General features: G+C 53.4%; 1 protein-coding gene across 1 annotated transcript in view; it reads right to left on the reverse strand.

The window, feature by feature from the left end:
• Positions 1–14,377, reverse strand: part of LOC103005092 (secretin receptor) — a 63,271-nt gene that overhangs the window by 33,213 nt on the left and 15,681 nt on the right. The window contains exon 3 of the mRNA XM_057539982.1: positions 1,612–1,719. Coding sequence (XP_057395965.1) covers positions 1,612–1,719 — 108 coding nt within the window. The remainder of the gene's footprint in view (positions 1–1,611; positions 1,720–14,377) is intronic.

Consider the following 14,377-nt stretch of genomic DNA (forward strand, 5'->3'; position numbering starts at 1 on the left):
CTCCCACCCACTTCCCCTGGTTTAATTCCTAACAGGTAAGGGATTCTGCCCCAAGTTCAGGTCAGTGAACACCTCAAGGGCCCCTGAAACTACAGTCAGCATTTCTGTTCACACGTGTGTGCAGTCTGGGGAAGAGCCAGGCCAAAGCTTTTATCTGATTCTCAAAAACCCCCAGGACCCTAGTCAGGTTAGGAATCTCTGCTGCTATAAGGCTCCCATTCCCACCAAGACAGAAGGGAAAAAAAGCCAGGGCCTGACCCCACTCAGGAAGTGTGCTTTTTAATAAGAAACTCTGGAACACCAGTGCCCTTTCAAGCATCAAAGGAATGCATCCTAGATGGAACATTCTAGGCCCTGGCACAGACAGACAAATATCTGGAGGCAGAATCCAGCCTGCAGTTTCCCCAGTCACACAGACACTCATTCCGTCTGGGCCCATGTAGCGGGTGCCCTGAGAAAGAATTAATCTATTCTGTTTCTTTCTTCTTTCAAAAGGAAGGGTCTGGAGCACCAGCTTGTCCTCACTGGGTGCTCCGTCCTTGCCCTGGCTGGGGAGCCCTGGAACCCTCGGGACACCACCGAGAAGCCTTCCTCCAGACCCCGGACCCGAGATGGCTCCAGGGGAGGGAAGGGGTGGTGGGAGGATGGTTCTCGGTACCTGAGGCTGGACTGTCCCGACCTACGCTCCTGGGCTGGCCGATGCCCTGGACCTGCTGCTGGGTATGAGCACAGTGGGACCCAGGCTGAGATGATCCACCCACCCTCAGCCCCGTCCCCCAACCAGCCCCGGACGCCGGGCATCGCACCCAAGGGGCAGCGCCTCCGTGCCGACGGGCAGGTGGCGGGTCCTGCAGCCCCACAGCGACACCGTGTGGCATAGAGGAGAAACTGCAGTCCCCGCCTCCCCACCTCCCAGCTGTGAACCTGAGGGCAACGGCTAAACCCCTCGTAGACGCTGTTACTTTTTACTCCGTAACTGGGTCAAGCGCAGGGAAAAGGTCTGTGGTTTGCAGGGGTTTTGTGATGACTGAGCGAGCTCACATCTCTAAAGATGCCTGGCACGTGACAGGGCTTTAGCCAGCGTTAGTCCCTGCGCGTCCCCTGTCTGAGACGACCTCCTCACTTCCTTGCCTGAAATGAAGGGAACCCGTATAAACTGCAGCTTTGCCAGAAGCTTCCAGGGAGGCCAGAGTTCACCAGCAGGGCCTGGCCGAGAGGGCACAGGGGAAGTAAGTGTCCTGGAAGGCCAGCCTGGGCCCGGTGTGACCCAGCCACGAGGGCTGGAGCAAGGGCCCCGGGCGCTAAGGGGGCAGAAACGTGGAAGGGAGGAGGGGAGCCCCTTGATGAGGGCACTGGGCAGAGAGAAGCAAGCCTGGCCTCCTTCACCACTTCCCCAGTCTGCGGCCCCCAGCCCCCTTGCTTGGCGCCCTGACAACTGAGGCCACACCGCACCTCCCCAGTCAAGGCTTCCAGTCCCCAACGAGGACACGCCCACCCTTCCACTCACTCCTTGTCGCCAGAGAAGTCTCCTCGGCCAACGCCTCCAGGCCCAGGCCCACCCCGGGGGCCGCCCCACAGCCTCCCAGCTGGGCCCCTGGGCTGGGCGGTTACCGTTTCTGCCCACGAGCATCCAGAGGAACCGCGGGCAGGCCACTTCCACCGTCTGTCCCGGCGCAGAGGAGGGCCAGCAGCTCGTGTTGTCCCACAGCCCCTGGCAGCCTGCCGAGGAGAGAAGCGGCGTCAGGCGGGTCACGGCGTGGACGCAGGGCCTCCCCAGCACCGTGGCACCAGCACCGGCACCCGCGCCTCGGTGTCCCCCCAGGTGCACTCCCGTGACCAGGAACCACGGCGTCTAATGGGCCCTGTCACCTTTGGGGCGGTGGCCTCGGCATCTACACGGTGAGGGCTCGGTGCTGAAGACACACAGGGACACGCTGTCTCACAGAAGCCTCGCAAGGGCAGGGCTGGGCTCCTCCAGAGCAGAAGATGGGGCATCTCCTGGCCTCTGCTCGCACCCGCTGACTCCATGGCAGTGAGCCTGCCTCCTGGCTGCACAGTACAACCACCAGGGAGCTTTAAAAACATACCTAACCGGGCCCTACCTCCAGGGACCCTGATTTCATCGGTCCTGCGTGGCGCTCAGGCATGATGCGGTGTTAAAGCTTTCTGGGTCATTCTACCGTGACGGCAGGGCTGAGAACTTCGTCCCATGACTCTGACTTCAGCTTGTATCAGAATTATCCAGAGTGCTTGTTAAAACACAGATGGCTGGGACCGCACCCCCAAAGTCTCGGTGGAGCCTGAGAATTTGCATTTTTAACAAGTTCCCAGGGGAGGCTGGTGTTACTGGTCTGGGACCACACTCTGAGAACCGCTGCCTTGGCTATGGAAGCAGCACTGCATTTGTGGTAGGAACGTCATTGAGGATGCTGCTTTCACCTCACTGGGTTCCCTTGATGAGGCCCCCTACCCCCCCACCCCCAAAGGAGAACATGGTCTCAAGGCAACGCGAAGCTGAACTTACGGTGAACAACTAGTATACATCTGTCCTTATAAACACTGAATTTGAGGCTGTTTCCTTTTTGCTTTGTTTGGTTGCTAGGAAGCTCAGAGCCAGATCTGTGGCCCACTTCTGGTAACTGAAAGGCTTGGAAATGAAAAGATTATCAGGTGTCTTCAAAGCAAAACTAGGCGTTGTCTAATCACAGCCTTCTGGGTTAGCTGATTCTGTGGATCTCTGGCCTTTTACGTCTTTGAGCTATTTTGCAACTCTATAAATTGTAGACAACTGATGTCCTGTCCAAAGGCATTTGAATCCACATTTCTATCTCCTCCTTTGCATTTGCATGACTATCAGTTATCTACAATTTATACATAGTTGTTTTCAGCCAGTTTTGCATCTATTTGTAAATTCATTTTACCATTCTGCCTTATACGTACAGTACTTTGAGTTCTCCTGTGAACCAGTGGTAGTATCTTACTGGTTCTCTCATTACTTAGGTACACTGTTTGGCAGGTATTCATTTTGTATTTGCCCGTGAGTTATGATTATACTCTGTTAAAAATGATCATTTAACATAACCACCCACCAATTCTCCCAAAGTTGATCCCAGGGGAAGAAAGACCAGGGAAATTGCTCCTGTGACAGGCTTCTGGGGGCCCATGCCACCTGGGAGGGCATCACCCGGGGAGGTCTGGAGCAGACCGTAAATTGAGCCGAGGTGACTGACACCCATGAGGTCAGCAGTCACCCCACATCTGGTTTGGGGAACACAGAGCAGACCACACTAACCTGGAGCCCCAACCTTCAGAGAGAACCCAGACCCTTGAGGCCCACAGACCTGGGCTCCAATCTGCCTCACCACACACTCGCTGCCCGAGCCCGGTTCCTCAGCTCTTTCGGGGGAAACAGATGCCTTCCTCCTGAGGTTGTCCGGGGGAGGAGGAGATCAACCTCACACGGAAAGCCCGGCCCTCAGTGGGTGCAGGGGAATTACAGCTCCCTCCTGCCGTCCTCCCCAAGCCCTTTCTGGTCTCATCCTGGCAGGGGGAGGGCAGGCCAGGCTGGGTCCTCTGAATTGCTGGGCAGTTTTCAGCTCCAGGGACTGGCGGATGCGTGTGGTTTGAAGGGGCCCTTGGGTTCCCAGATGGCTGATGCCCAGCTTTTGTGAAGCGCAGGGTAACAACCAGGCTCAAAGCATCAATATCCTCCTCGACACCCTCGTCCACGCCATGTAAAGTCCCCTGATGATCTGTCCCACTTCAGAGGCTCTGATCCTGCAGTGGACATCAGAATCACCTGGGAGGTTCTAATTCAATCATCCTGAGCCCCAGGAATCCGCATGTGAAGACCTCCCTACAGGCGCTGCTGTATGTGTCATTAGGCTCTGCTTTGAGAATCTTCGCACTGCACCTCCCCACAGCGAAGGCCCTGCTTCCTGGCTCAGACCAGCCCTGGGCTCCCAGGAGCACATCCAAGATGGCGGTGAGAGGCCAGGGAGGTCACAGCGGGGGGGCAGCTCCTCCTGGTGCCCGGGCGCAGACGGCTCCCCCCACCCCGGGCAGACAGTCGGGAGAGCGGGAACCTGTCTGATTCCTGACTGCCGGACGCCTGTGCCCGCAAGGGCTGGGCAAGGCACAGGCGCCCACAAGCGTCTAAGGAACGGATGAACGCCCCAGCCTCCGGCCCCTTCCCTTCCCCATCGCCCATCCCTTGTAAATGGGCTTTCGCCGTGACGCCCACTTGACTTCTGAACCCCGCGCTAAGGTCCTGGCCTTCCGGTTCTCTGCCACCAGCTCTGCCTTAGTCCCAGCAGGAGTCACTCCGTGCTTCACTGAATGCACAGCAGTGCTGCCGGGCGCCCGGCTCTGTCCTCGGTTTACAAACGAAGCGGCAGAGCAGGGAGAGGCAGGTTCCTGGAGTCACACAGCCAGGAATGGAGGGGCCGGGAGGCTCCGCCCACCTGCCTGTCTCCAGGGCATCCGCCCCAGCTTCCTGGAGGAGCGTGTCTGGGGGGCTCTGGAGGTGGAGAGCCCCGGGAGGGACAGGGAGGCTGTGGCCCCGGGCACGGGGAGGGGAGGGGAGGGCGATGGAGGAGAGCCGCCACGGGCACACAGGGCGGGGCCTGGATGGGGCTCCCACAAGGACAGTGAGGACATCCAGGTGTCCAAGGGCCAGGTGTCTGCATCCTTCGAGCAACGTGGGGCTTGAGACCCCCTTGGATATTCCCGAGGCTTCACCCCAGCTCTCACAGTGCGCCCTGAACGAGGGCGGGCTGGACCGTCTCTCTTCCTGAAACTCCCCTGGGCACCCAGGCAGGGTTCTGCCACTTCTGGGCGCCGGTCCTCCAGATTCCCACCACGGACGTGGCTCACCAGGCCCCCGGACGCCCTTGGGACAGCGGCACGGTCCTGAGGGCCCTGCGCAGACGAGCACGGTTTGCCTCTACTCTGAGTTCTCCCGCACCTGGAGGCTGGAGCGTGAGGGGACCCCACGGCCTCGTTGCTTCTGAAGAGGCCCCACCGGCTCAGGCACACCTCCTGGGAGCAGGCGGGGCATCTCCCCACTGCGGAAACACACAGGAGCCTCTTCCCTCACTCTGGGACAAGTGGCTTCAGGGCTGAGGCTGGTCAGGTCAGCCAGGGCACTGGCCCATGGCCCCAGTCCACGAGGCCGGACGACCCGTGTCCGGCTGGCCAGACAGATGGGAAGGGGGCCAGGGTGTCTGGCGGGCTTCCTGAGCTGGGGCATGTCAGGCCGGGCCCACAGGGACACTGGCCTGTGCTGGCAGAAGGCCGGGCGGGAGCGGCTGGTGGGGGCTGGGAGGGAAGCGGGGCCCCCCTACAGCTGGTTCACACCCATGCCCTTCCTATCGGCCAAGTAGGGAGAAGAGGCTGGGAAGGGGCCGTCCAGCCCTGTGCTGGACACACAGCAGTCGCCATGCGCCGCGGGCGTCGAGTAGCATTGCTGTCCCACGGCAGAGACGAGGAACCCAGGCCCCAAGAGGCGAAGTGGCATGCAGGGTGACAGCAGGACTGGCCGAGCTGAGATCCCACCGCCGGGCTGACCACTGGCGGTAGGAGGCCTGGATGCTGACCCCACACGGCCTCTCTCACGTCCCGAGCCCTGTGCCGTGGCCACTCTCCCAGCCCTGGCCTCGCCGTCTGGGCACAGACCCAGGGGGCCAGCGTGTGAGGAGCACATGGTGGCAGTGTGCCCCTGAGGCTGGTACATGGTGGGACACTTTTAACTGTAACAGCTGTACATTTTTAAAAAGAGAACTTAATACGCATTAAAAGGTTACAGAAGAAGCACATCACAGCTGTGACTTTGAGGGTTACTACTGTTTAGGATGAGGCTAAGTTAAAATAAAAAGTCAGTTGAAAAAATAGGGAACCCTCACGCGTTGTTGGTGGGAATGTAAGTTGGCGCAGCCACTGTGGAAAACGGCATGGAGCTTCCTCAAAAAATGAAACTAGAGCCGCCATATGACCCAGCAATCCCAGCCCTGGACACACACCCAAAGGAAATGAAGTCACTATCTCAGGAGCGATCTGCACCCCACACGCACTGCAGCGTTATCTGCCACAGCCAAAGTATGGAGACAGCCTAAGTGTCCATCAAAGGGTGAATGGGTAAGGAAAAGTACAGTGAAATCTTATTCAGCGAAATATTATTCAGCCTACTGGGATTCCCTGGCGGCCCAGTGGCTAGGACTCTGCACTGCAGGGGGCATAGGTTCGATCCCTGGTCAGGGAACTAAGATCCTGCGTGCCACGCCGCACAGCCAAAAACAAACAAAAAAAAGGAAATCCTGCCATGTGTGACAACACGGACGAACTTAGAGGACGTCATGCTCAGTGAAGTAAGCCAGACACAGAAACACAAATACTGTTATCATCTCCCTGGTATGTGGAATCCAAAAAAGTCAAACTCACAGAAGCAGAGAATAGAATGGTGGTTACCAGGGGCTGGGGTTGCAGGGAAAGGTGGAGAGGTTGGTCGAAGATTCCAGAGCTGCAGTCAGGTATGATGAATAAGCCTAAGAGCTAACGTACAGTGTGCTGAAAAAAAGTCAGCCAATTGATTTAAAGGAAAAAATATTAAGGAAACCACAGTACATAAGGTACATGGTGCAAGCGGGCTGGAGGGACTACGGCCGGGGGAGCAGGGGGTCTGTGCGGCCCCCTGGCTGCTTGCAGGGACCCCTTTTCTGCTGCTCCAGGGTGTGAGTGGAGGGCCTCAGACCCCACTCCCCACAGGCTCCTGCTCTGAGTGCGGGGAAGGCTGCACAAGTGGAGCAGGAAAGGGAGGGGGGCGTCCTGGTCTGGCCTCCCCTGGGGCTCTGGCTCGGAAGGGACGAAGCACAGAACTCGGGTCACTGTGGGGGGCTGGGTGTTTTAGACCCAGAGCAGCAAAGCTCAGTGCCTGAGCCAGGGTTGAGGGGAACCCATGAGGTAAAGGATAGGGAGCTTTGTAAACAGAGCCACTAGCGAGGGCTCAGCGCCTCTGGGAGGGCAGGGCTGGAATGAACGTAAACTGGCTGCTGCAGGGCAAGCAGGCCCCAAGGCATCCCCCCAACCCTCCAACATCTCTGAAGTCACCTGCTGACACTGACTGCCTGGCTGGAGGGGAAGGGATGGAAGGGTGTGCAGGTTCAAGGAGGGAAACAAGACGAGACACCACGGGACCACAGACGTCATCTGGAGGGGCCAGGGGGGTGCCTGCCTGGCGCCCACGGCACAGCATGGCATCCTCGGTGAAGTGAAGTGTGGTGGAGACGGACTGAGCTTTGGACACGCCACTTACCTCTACGAGCCTCACTTTCCTCATCTATAAAATGGGCATAGTAACGTCCCCCAGGATTTTGGTGGGAATTAATGATTTGTGTTTGCAGTGGATCTTTTTTTCCTCCTGGTTATTTTTTTCCTTTTTTCCGTCCTTCCTCCTCAGATTACTAGTTCACAGTCTCCGAGGAGGGCAGGAAAACTTACGATCTCCCTGACTTGGGTTTCCAAAGGTCCCTTGGGGCAGGGGGATAAAGAGGAATTCTGGTGTAATCAAAACACTTGGGAGAAAACAGAAAAAGAGCAAGACTTCCCCCAGACTAGGGAGACAAGGGGTGACGTGATGAGCAGGAACACAGAAGGTTCCAGAAAGAGGCATGAGTGCCCTGCTGCCCACTCGCCCCAGATGGCAGGAAAGCCCAGAGGAGAAACGGCTACGGGAACACGTCCAGATGGGCAGGACCGACAGCCTGTTTCCTGGCTGCATCATGCCTCCTCTGCCTTCTGAGCCCACCCCCAGGGGCAACCTGGGGCGGTCTCCTTGGCTTTGCAGTATTTACGGTATTTAGGCGTTGCCCTGCTTGTGATGGCTGGACCACACACAGAGGTGGTCAGCGTGGGTTAGAGGAACTGAAGGCCCAGGGTGGCGACGGCGTTTAAAAGCATGGCACAGGAGGGACAGCAACGAGTCTGGGGGCGTTCCTCTTTAAACCAAGAAGCACAAACCGTTCCACAGAACTATCCTGGGCAGTAGTGGGGTGCCCACCCCCTAGAGTATTCAAGCAGAGAGGGTCATGCAATTAGGAGGCTGCCTGGGACGAGACGAAGGACCCTGTGAATGTGAGGCTGAGCGCCGCTTCCCTGGGGCAGGCTGGCTCTTCTCCCTCCGGGAGTCTCGCTCAAGGTGGCTTCTGAGCACCGGACGCTGAGCCTCCCCTCCCCCGACTGTACAAACTGCACCCGGCCCAAAGAGCCCTCCTAGTCCTCCCTGGCTGAAACGCTGCCTTTCACGCCGCCTCTCACACTAAATAGACATTAATTGGTATCAACAATCTCTTTCTCCCTTTTTTTTTTTTTTTCAAATGCCAATCTTTTCTTGAGAGGATGAGAATATCAGTCCCTCTCAGCTCAGTCTGGATTGTAAAATAGACAATCCTCAGGATTTGCAGTCAGAAGATATGGGCTGAGAGTCCTGTTTCAGCTCTGGGTCATCCTGTGCCTCTAAGAGCCTCAATTTCCTCATCTGTGAAGTGGGGATGACAATGCACAGGTTGTTTTACTGCACAGGTTGTTTTAAGAACTGAAAAAATATGTTGAAAATGCTACATGAACATAAGTTACTTGTTTCTGAAAAACGAGCCCAGATCAGCAGTGCCAAGGAAAGGGTGAAGAGAGCTAGGCTCTGGGCAGGGGAGGGAGGTCCCAGGTTGCCTGGCTGCCAGGAGAAGCCAGAAAAGGACTGGAATGTTTGTTAGAGAAACTGCATTAAAAGCCAGCACGTAAGACACACTGGTAGCAGTGCCACCACGTGGATGAGCCTTGGAAGCATTAGTGGAAGGAGGTGACACAAAGGTCGCGGACCGTGGCCCCATTCGTTGTGAAAGTCCAGAGTCAGCGAAAGCAGAGACAGGGAGTGGGTGCATGGTCGCCAGGGGCGGGGGGTGGGGGGCAAGATGAGGAGTGACTACCCAACGGGTACAGATTTTATTTTGGGGCGATGAGAATGCTTTGGAGCTACGTAGAGGTGGTGGCGGTTGCACTGTGAATGCACCAAACGCCACTGAGTTGTTTGCTTTAGGATGGTTGATATTGTGAATTTCACCTCACTAAAAAAGCACTGCCCCCCGCCACCCGCTGGAAGCCAGCCCATGTTCTTCGGGAGTGGGCAACCAGCTGGCAGAGACAAGAGGAAAAGGGGATGCTGTGTCCCCATTTTGAAGGCGAGGACACAAAGGTCCAGAGAGGATCGGGGTCTTGCCCAAGGTCACACGGCCCTAAGTGACAGAGCAGCACACCTGCCAGGTCTGTCCAAACTGCTAAGCCCACATCTTTCCTGCCACTGCACTGTCTCTCGGGAACATTCTCCCTTAGGGAGAGGCAAAGCCCTTCACCCAGCCAGCTCTGAGGGGGTATCAGCTTCTGAAAACAGAGCAATAAATAGCCGGGTAGAGCACGCCACGAGCTATTAGGGCGACCCTGAAATGTTCCCACAGAACGTTCCGAAGGCCGTGGCCACCTAACCCGGAACAGCTGAAGAGGTGCTTTTTTATGCGTGGTGAGTGAACAGCTGAAGAGGTGCTTTTTTTTTTTTTTTTTTTTTGAAGAGGTGCTTTTTTATGCGTGGTGAGTGCGCCGGGCTTGGCGCCAGCTCGGTGAGCGGCGTCTCCTGGGGCTCTTCCGGCGCTCAGACATTAACCTCCTCCGCAGGGAAGGCCGGGCAGCTTAACCATTAACCTACACCCCCCCCAGAGCGTCCGCCGGCCCCTCCCCGCCTCAGGCGCCAGACAGAGCCTTGCTGGGGACGGAGGGCCTGTGGGCCCTGGCGCCCAGGACTGCAGGAGTCGTGCCCCTGAGAGGAGGTCACGGGGCCGGACCCCCCAGGCGGCCCCAGCCCCGGCCCGCCCCCGCAACCTGGTCCTGATGGGCATCCGCGGGGCGGAGCCTGACCGAGGGCTCTACGCCTTTGCTGTTTCTCCTGTTTTCATTCTTCGAGGGAATCTCCCCCCGCGGCCACCACGTCGGTTCTAAGCTCCACGATGGGTCTTCTGGCTCAGCTTTCTCAACCTGTCAGCAGAACAGGCCTGAAGATTTTCCCAGGAGTCCGGGTCCTCAGAAGACTTCAGAAGACTCAGAAGTCTTCTGGCTCAGGGGCTTTTAAACCAGGTTTTCAAAACAACAGACCCCTTTTCCTAAATGAAAATTGCAGACGGCCAAAATGCAAAACAGATCCACGCGGCCTGAGCCTTTGTGCTGGGATGGGGCGGCCTGGCCCCGTTCACCCACCTGCGCGGCCCGGCCAGACACAGTTGCAATTACGGCGTGTGCCGCACAGCCCCATCGCACACGAGGAGAGCGCGGTCTCCCCCGGGAGCTCACGGCAGAACCCGGCAGGAGTCCCACTGCGCCTTCTCAGCCCTGGGTGCACAAGTAGGACCACGTGGGAGCCCCTGGGGACAGAAGATGGCTACACCTGGTCCAGGTCGGTCAACCTGGGCACATTCGCAGCCTCCCAGGAACTGCAGTGTGAGGTCGGCAGCCACAGGGTGACGGGCCCCCAGGTCAGGCTCGGAGCCCCCTCGGGGGTCCGAAGCCGCTCCTGGGCCCTCTCCTCCTCCCCTTCCCTCACCCTCTCCTCCTGCAACCTCAGCCTCAGTTGCCAGCCAAACAGAAGCGTTCCCCAGCCCGGCCCTCCTCTGAAGCCTCCACTCCGTGTGTCTAGAACTGAACTCACGACCTTCATCTCTTTTCCCCCAGAATACTCCCCCCTCCTCCCTGGAGGTGCTGCAGCCACCTTACGACCAGGAGGCGAATGCCACACATTGAGCAGAAAGACAGGAGGAATCCGGATTCTGCGGGCGCCTGGGAACTCTGCGCCAGCTCTGGATCTTTTGTGATGTCTAAGAAACCAACCCCTATTTGGTGACGCTCGCTTATCAAGTCTCTGCCACATGTGCAAAAACACATTCCCAAGCCATAAGAGAGGAGTCCAAGCTCCTCCTTCCTCACCATTCTCACCTCACAACAAGAAGTGCTAACTATTTTTTGAATGAATGCTTTCAATTTCACACCAACCCCATAAAATAGATGTCGAAACTGAGGCCCAGAGACATTAGGACTTGTTCAAGATCACACAGCCTAATTTAAAAGCCTGGGCTCCCCCTTCCCCCTCTCCTCCCCTGCACCCCTCTTCCTCTCTCTCTCTTCTGGAAAATACAGAGATGGGGCTGCCTCCCCCTTGCAGCCACACACACGCCGCTGCCATCGCCACCAGAGGGCAGACCGTTGTCTTCAGGGAGCGAGAAGCGCGACAGGAAGGGAGGGGAGGGGAGGGTCTGGCGGACACAGCTGAGAGGACAGCGGCACAGCGGGAGCAGCGGTTTGGGTGGCGGCCAGGTTCCTGGGAGGGTTGAGCACGGTGGGAGGGGGGCTGGCAAGCAGTCACCGGCCTGGGCATGGGGCACGAGAAAGTGGACGACCAACAGCCCAAGGATTTCAAGAACAAAGGCCATGACTTGGAGATAAGAGTACTGCAAAAGGATCTCTCTGGTCTGTACACCAACAAGCCGGATAACCTAGATGAAAAGGATCAATTCCCAGAAACACACGACCTACCAAGACGGAAGCGTGAGCAAGTAAAAACTCGGAGCAGACCTCTAACTAGTCGGGAGATGGAATCTGTCATAAAAAATCTCCCAACAACAAAAGCCCAGATGGCCTCACTGATAGAGTCTACCAAACATTTAAAGAGAAATTAACACTAAGCCTCCTCAAAGGCTTCCAAAAAACTGTAAAGGAGGAAACACTTGCAAAATCATTCTATGAGGCCAGCATTACCCTGATACCAAAGCCACACAAAGACTCTACAAGAAAAGAAAACTACAGACCAATATCCCTGATGAACATTGATGTAAAAATTCTCAACAAAATACTAGCACATTGAATTGAACAGCACATTAAAAGAATTATACACTATGACCAAGTGGGATCTATTCCTGTGATGCAGGGATCGTTCGAAATGTGAAAATTGCTCAATGTGATACACCACATTAACAAAATGAAGAACAAAAACCACAGGATCATCTCAGCTGATGCAGAAAAAGTATTTGACAAGATTCAACACCCTTTCATGATAGAAAACACTTAAACGAGAAATAAAAGGAAACTATCTCAATATAATAAAGGCCATATATATAAAGGCCACAGTGAACATCATACTCAATGATGAAGCCTGAAAGCTTTTTCTATGAGATCAGGAACAAGACAAGGACACCCACTTTTGCCACTTGTATTCAGCATAGTACTGGAAGCCCTAGCGTATAGCAAGTAGGCAAGAAAAATAAATAAAAGGTGTCCAAATTGGAGGAAAGAAGTAAAATTATCTCTGTTTGCAAACGATGTGATCTTATATGTAGAAAACCCTAATGATGCCTCAAATGGGCTCACCAAAGTGACAGGGTAGATATAAAATCAACACACAAAAATTAGTTGCATTCCTATACACTTGTGAGGAACAACCTACAAAGGAAATTATGAAACAAATCCATTCACAATAGCATTAAAAAGAATAAAATACTTATGAATAAACCTAACTAACAAGGTGAAAGACGTGCACACTGAAAACTACCAAACACTGCTGAAAGAAATTAAAGACACAAATAAATGGAAAGACATCCTGTATTCATGGCTTGGATGACTTAATATTTTTAAGATGTCAATAGTACCCAAAGTGATCTACAGATTCAATGCAATCTGTATCAAAATCCCAATGACAGGGAGTTCCCTGGTGGCCTAGTGGTTAGGATTATGGGCTTTCACTGCCATGGCCTAGGTTCAATCCCTGGTCAGGGAACTGAGATCCCGCAAGATGCACGGCACAGCCAAAAAAAATTAATAATTCCAATGACAGAAATACTTTATTTAATATTTATTTAATTAATAGTATTTTCAGAAATAGAAAAATTCATCCTAAAATTCTTAATGGAATCTCAAAGGACCTGGGAATAGTTAAAAACATCTTGAAAAACAACAAATTTGGAGATCTCATACTTCCTGATTTCAAAACCCATTTGAAAGCTACAGTAATCAAAACAGTGTGGTACTGGCATAAAGACAGACATATAGACCAATGGAATAGGAAAGAGAGCCCCCAAATAAACTTTCACATACATGGTCAAGTGATTTTTTACCAAGGTGCCAAGACCATTCAATGGGAAAAGGACAGTCTTTCAACAAATGGTGCTGGGAAAACTGAATGTCCATGTGCAAAAGAATGAAGATGGACCTTTACCTTATACCACACATAAGAATTAACGCAAAAATGGACCAAGGACCTAAATGTAAGAGCTAAAACTATAAAATTCTTAGAGGAAGTTTCATGAGATTGGATTTGGCAATGCTTTCTTGGATATGACACCAAAAGAACTGACAACAAAAGTAAAATTAGATATATTAGGTTATACATCAAACTTAAAAACTTGTACATCAAAGGACACAATCAACAGAATGAAAAGGCAACCTAGAGAACGACAGAAATTATTTGCAAATCATATATCTGATAAAGGGTTAATATCCAGAATATATAAAGAACTACAACTCAATAACAAAAAACCAAACAACCCTATTTAAAAATGGTCAAAGGACTTGAAAGGACGTTTCTTTAAAGAAGACATACAAATGGCCAAGAAACACAGGAAAATATGCTCAACATCACTAACCATCATGTAAATGCAGATCAAAACCTCAATGAGATACCATAAGCCAATCACAAAAAGACAAATACTGTATGATTCCATTTATTTGTGGTACCTAGAACCATTCAATCCATAGAAACAGAAAGTAGAATGATGGTTCCCAGGGGATAATGGAAGAGAGGAAAAGAGTTGTTGTTTAATGGGTATAGAGCTCCAGTTTTGCAAGATAAAAGGTTCTGGAGATTGGGTGCACAGCAATGTGAACTTAACATGACTGTACTGTACACTGAGAAATGGTTAAGTTGATGAAATTTACATGTTTTTTTAAACTACATTTCTTCAAAGAAGACATACAGATGGCCAACAGGCACATGAAAAGATGCTCAACATCACTGATCATCAGGGAAACACAAATCAAAACCACCACAAGATATCACCTCACACCTGTCAGAATGACTATTATCAAAAAGACAAGAAATAACAAGTGTTGACGAGGGTGTGGAGAAAAGGGAACCCTCGTGCACTGTTGGTGGGAATATAAATTGCTTCAGCCACTGGGGAGAAACTATGGAAAGTCCTCAAAAACTTAAAAAATAGAACTACCATATGATCCAACAATTCCACTCTTGGCTATTTATCCAAAGAAAACAAAAACACTAATTAGAAAAGATACATGCACC

The sequence above is a fragment of the Balaenoptera acutorostrata genome, chromosome 2, assembly GCF_949987535.1.
Source record: "Balaenoptera acutorostrata chromosome 2, mBalAcu1.1, whole genome shotgun sequence".
Taxonomy (NCBI): domain Eukaryota; kingdom Metazoa; phylum Chordata; class Mammalia; order Artiodactyla; family Balaenopteridae; genus Balaenoptera; species Balaenoptera acutorostrata.